The 4,540-nt window shown below is 48.1% G+C and overlaps 1 protein-coding gene across 1 annotated transcript; it reads right to left on the reverse strand.

Annotated features, from left to right (window-relative positions):
- Positions 1-3,690: 3,690 nt before the first annotated feature.
- On the reverse strand, positions 3,691-4,269 carry LOC124797559 (putative gustatory receptor 2a). Its single transcript, XM_047260799.1, has one exon. It carries the CDS (start codon positions 4,267-4,269, stop codon positions 3,691-3,693), a length of 579 nt encoding a protein of 192 aa, XP_047116755.1.
- Between the last annotated feature and the right edge of the window lie 271 nt (positions 4,270-4,540).

A 4,540-nucleotide genomic window follows, 5' to 3' on the forward strand; every position in this document is an offset into this window, starting at 1 on the left:
ATCCCTATCAGGTCGGATTGAGGGAGGACATAGAAGCAATTCAGAGGCGGGCTGCTAGATTTGTTACTGGTAGGTTTGATCATCACGCGAGTGTTACGGAAATGCTTCAGGAACTCGGATGGGAGTCTCTAGAGGAAAGGAGGCGTTCTTTTCGTGAATCGCTACTGAGGAAATTTAGAGAACCAGCATTTGAGGCTGACTGCAGTACAATTTTACTGCCGCCAACTTACATTTATAAGAGAGATTAGGGCTCGTACAGAGGCATATAGGCAGTCATTTTTCCCTCGTTCTGTTTGGGAGTGGAACAGGGGGAGAAGATGCTAGTTGTGGTACGAGGTACCCTCCGCCAAGCACCGTATGGAGGATTGCGGAGTATGTATGTAGATGTAGATGAACTGTTAATCAAGTGACCGCCCATACAGTACTAAAGAGCTACCAACAGTGTATCTTCAACTACAGTTAAGCAAATGTTGCTGCATAGGGGCCCCCACAGCTGGTGCCTGGTTCATGCACGTATGATGATTGCTGTTCATCGGCGATGAAGGCTGAAATTAACATGACAGTACCGCAACTGGACGTCCAGTGTGTCGTGACAGATCAACCTTACAGAAGAAACATGTTTTATGCTCCATCAGATGTGAGATGCCTGAAAGCAGACACCCTGCAACAGTCATCTGAAGGGGCAAGGCAAGAGGATGGAGCCTTGTGGTCTGAGGAATGTCTCTGTGGCATTCCCTGGGTAATTTCGCCATTATGGAAGGGACATTGGATCAACACAACTATGGATCTATTACTGGGGGCCATGTCCACCCCTATATGCATTTTGTTTATCCGTGGTACAGTGCCTTCTAGCACCAGTAGAATGCAACATATCAGACAGCTCATAGTGTACGTGCGTAGTTCTAATAACACCGTGATGGATTTACCCTCTTCTCGTAGCCACCAGACTCTCCATATTTAATCCCAGTCTTAAATTTGTGGGACCGTCTCGATCGGACTGTTCATGCTGTGGATTCTCAAGCGAAAACCAGATCAGGCTGGCCACTGCACTGGAGTCAGCATGGATCCACATTCGTGCCTTCCAGAACGTCAATGACTCACTTCCTGCGCGCCTCACTGCGGCCTGCACTGAAAAAGGTGGGTAGCCAGTATTTTGACAAATGGACGCATTAATGTGAGAGTGTAGTCTAAAGCAGCGTTGGGGAGTCAGACATAATTCCATTCAATCAACGGTTCAGAAGCTTCCAAAAGTTGCAGCTAGACGCAGCATACGGTGCCATTATAGACACAATACTGTGTAGTCTGCTACAGACAGGCGTGTGCCGGCCGCGGTGACCGTGCGGTTCTAGGCGCTGCAGTCCGGAACCGCGGGACTGCTACGGTCGTAGGTTCGAATCCTGCCTCGGGTATGGATGTGTGTGATGTCCTTAGGTTAGTTAGGTTTAGGTAGTTCTAAGTTCTAGGGGACTGATGACCTAAGATGTTAAGTCCCATAGTGCTCAGAGCCATTTGAACCATTGTTTTTGACAGGCGTGTAGAGAACAGCGAACATAACAGCATGTCGCTAATTAGCTGATTTAGAACGCGGGTCGATAGCCGATGTAAGACTCGTAGATTATACGAGGGTAATCCCAAAAGTAAGGTCTCATCAAAAAAATAGGAGACCTTACTTTTGGGATTACCCTCGTTTAATCTACGAGTCTTACATCGGCCTGTTTATTTCTACAATGGTTTACATCAGTTTACAGCTTGAACATTTAGCTATTTTTCGACATAATCACCATTTCTGTCGTTGCATTTTTGTCTCCGCTGTGGCAGTTTTTGTATGCCCTGTCATACCAGCTCGTTGCCATGCTGTTCAGAAAGCTGTAAACCTTTTCTTTCACCTCTCCGTCGGGGCTGAATCGCTGCGACCACAATTAACGCTGACAGGTACTGTGAGACTCTGAAAAAACTCAAACGAGCAATTCAGAACCGGAGAAGGGGAATATTGAGCAAGGGCGTACACATTCTCCATGACAACGCTCGCCCACACATCGTTCGGCAAACCGTTGCTCTCCTGCAACAGTTTCAGTGGAACATAATTACCCACCCACCCTATAGTCCTGATTTGGCGCCCAGAGACATCATCTGTTCCCTAGATTAAAAGAACAATTGGCCGGAAAGCGATTGAGCTCCGCCGACGAGGTGAAAAATGCGTGGTGGCGAGGTGGTATAACATGGGCATAGAAAAACTGCCACAGTGTCTACAAAAATGCATCGACAGAAATGGTGATTATGTCGAAACATAGCTAAATGTTCAAGCTGTAAACTCATGTAAACCATTGTGAAAATAATCAGGTCTACGTACTTACAAAAAAAAATAAAAATAGGAGGCCTTATTTTTGGGATTTCCCTCGTACAATATCGAATATATCACAGTTCAGACTACCAGGATCAGCTATGTCTGCACTGGATCTCCAGTGTCACAGAGACACTGTTACCATTGTATGAAAGTGATGTTTTTTGTAACATCACTGAACGAATGCCTACATGTTCCAAATAGCGTGATTCCAGTTAACATGAAAAGTGGCCGGTATTATCAAAAGTAGTCTTTGAAACCCTATTATATCACTTTGTTGTTAGCACACTAGTAACCCAGTGACAAAACAAACACTGCCGCACGGGATTAGCCGAGAGGTCTAAGGCGCTGCAGTCATGGACTGTGCGGCTGGTCCCGGCGGAGGTTCGAGTCCTCCCTCGGGCATGGGTGTGTGTGTTTGTCCTTAGGATAATTTAGGTTACTTAGTGTGTGAGCTTAGGGTCTGATGACCTTAGCAGTTAAGTCCCATAAGTTTTCACACACATTTGAACATTTTGATATCAAACACGAGTCAGGTATATACCAAACTGACATGTCTCCCACCCGATCACAGATGACCTAGGAGATGCATCACTATTTTTGCAAATAACGCCACAGAAGCTGCTAATCCAGTCAGTTGTCGTGCCACAAGCTTCCTGTAGACGTCACGTATCTCCCACTACTGACCTCATAATAAACATTTGCAGTTCTACAAAAGATGATGCTCAGTGTGTTGTCGTTACATAAACGAAATAAGTAACTGCCATGACAGCAAGGAACTTCATTTCGTTCATTAGGAGGTGGAGGGAAGTCTGCCTAGAAAAACATTGTCTTTTGTCGCAGGCAAAAGATTGTATTGTATGTATTGTTTGTTAACCGGAGACCTAGAAACGATGGAGAGGCTCCGTCCACGCCGCAGCCGCAGTGGTCCACAACCACACGACGACTACCGCATGCCACTTCACCCCTCCGCCACCCTACGCCGAACGCCCGGTGGACCCCTCAGGGAACGTCTCACACCAGACGAGTGTAACCCCTATGTTTGCATGGTAGAGTAATGGTGGTGTACTCGTGCGTGGAGAACTTGTTTGCGCAGAAACCGCCGACATAGTGCAACTGAGACGGAATAAGGGGAACCAGACCACATTCGCCGAGCCAGATGGAAAACCGCCTAAAAGCCATCCACAGACTGGCCGGTTCACCGGACCTCGACACAAATCGTGTTGGGGACCAGGCGCTCCTTCCCGCCCGGAAGGCCGTGCGTTAGACCGCACGGCGAACCGGGTGGGCTAGACAAAAGATACATTTACATGTAACAAAACTCAAGAAACTGATATCATTTTACTAATTTATGGCTTAAACTGAATAAGTATTATAACGTAAGTGATGGTAGTACCAATAGTTGCTATAAATAAGCTTAGATCAATATCAAAGAAGCCCGCAGCAGAGAAGTTCATTCTCTTGATCGACAGACAGAGGACGTCAGAGGTAATTCCTCGCCGCAGCAGAATCTGAAGCTTCCCCAGGAGCTCTCCCACAGTGTCAGCCAGGTTTGCCGCAGAGGAACACAGCCAGCACATTGCCAGCAGGCTGACAGTTATAGCCAACACGAAGAGGCAGAGAGAAAATGTGGCAGCGCGTGTCTGGTGTGTGGGGTCTCGGTCGCTCTGTGCTAGCAGTACGACGTTGTACGTCAGGGAGACCATCTGGACCGCGTGCTGCAGCACGGACAGCAGCAGTGCAGGGCCGAAGTGGTGTCCGCAGAGGCGGGCGACGCGGTGCAGGGCCAGCCGGGCGCGCTGCAGCCGCCGCAGCTCGCCCTCCGCGGCCCACCGCCGCCCTCCGGAGACCACCGCCTCGTCCAGCTCCGCCTCCCCGTGCAGAGGCGGCCGCACGCTCCTCACCAGCTGCACGCGGATCGCCCCCATCCGGTCTCGCACTGCCAGCACTATTCCGACGAACTGTAGGTACCAAAGAAGTCCATACGCTCCCAAATAGTGTACTATTTTATAATTCCACTTATTATAGGAACTGTCCACTACTGCGGCAAGTCCAGCACTGCAAACGAATATCATAAACATTGCAAATATAAGTAAAGCAGTTAACCGAGTTTTAATGAATGATTTTCTGCTATAGCTGTCTTGCTGATACAAAAGCAGTTTGTCTACTGTTTCAAACAACTCAATAATTTCACACACG

The sequence above is a fragment of the Schistocerca piceifrons genome, chromosome 1 (genome assembly GCF_021461385.2).
Source record: "Schistocerca piceifrons isolate TAMUIC-IGC-003096 chromosome 1, iqSchPice1.1, whole genome shotgun sequence".
In the NCBI taxonomy this organism is placed as follows: Eukaryota; Metazoa; Arthropoda; class Insecta; order Orthoptera; family Acrididae; genus Schistocerca; species Schistocerca piceifrons.

Coding starts and splice junctions, on each gene's coding strand:
- LOC124797559 (XM_047260799.1), bottom strand. CDS start 4,269: ATGGGGGCGATCCGCGTGCAGCTGGTGAGGAGCGTGCGGCCGCCTCTG.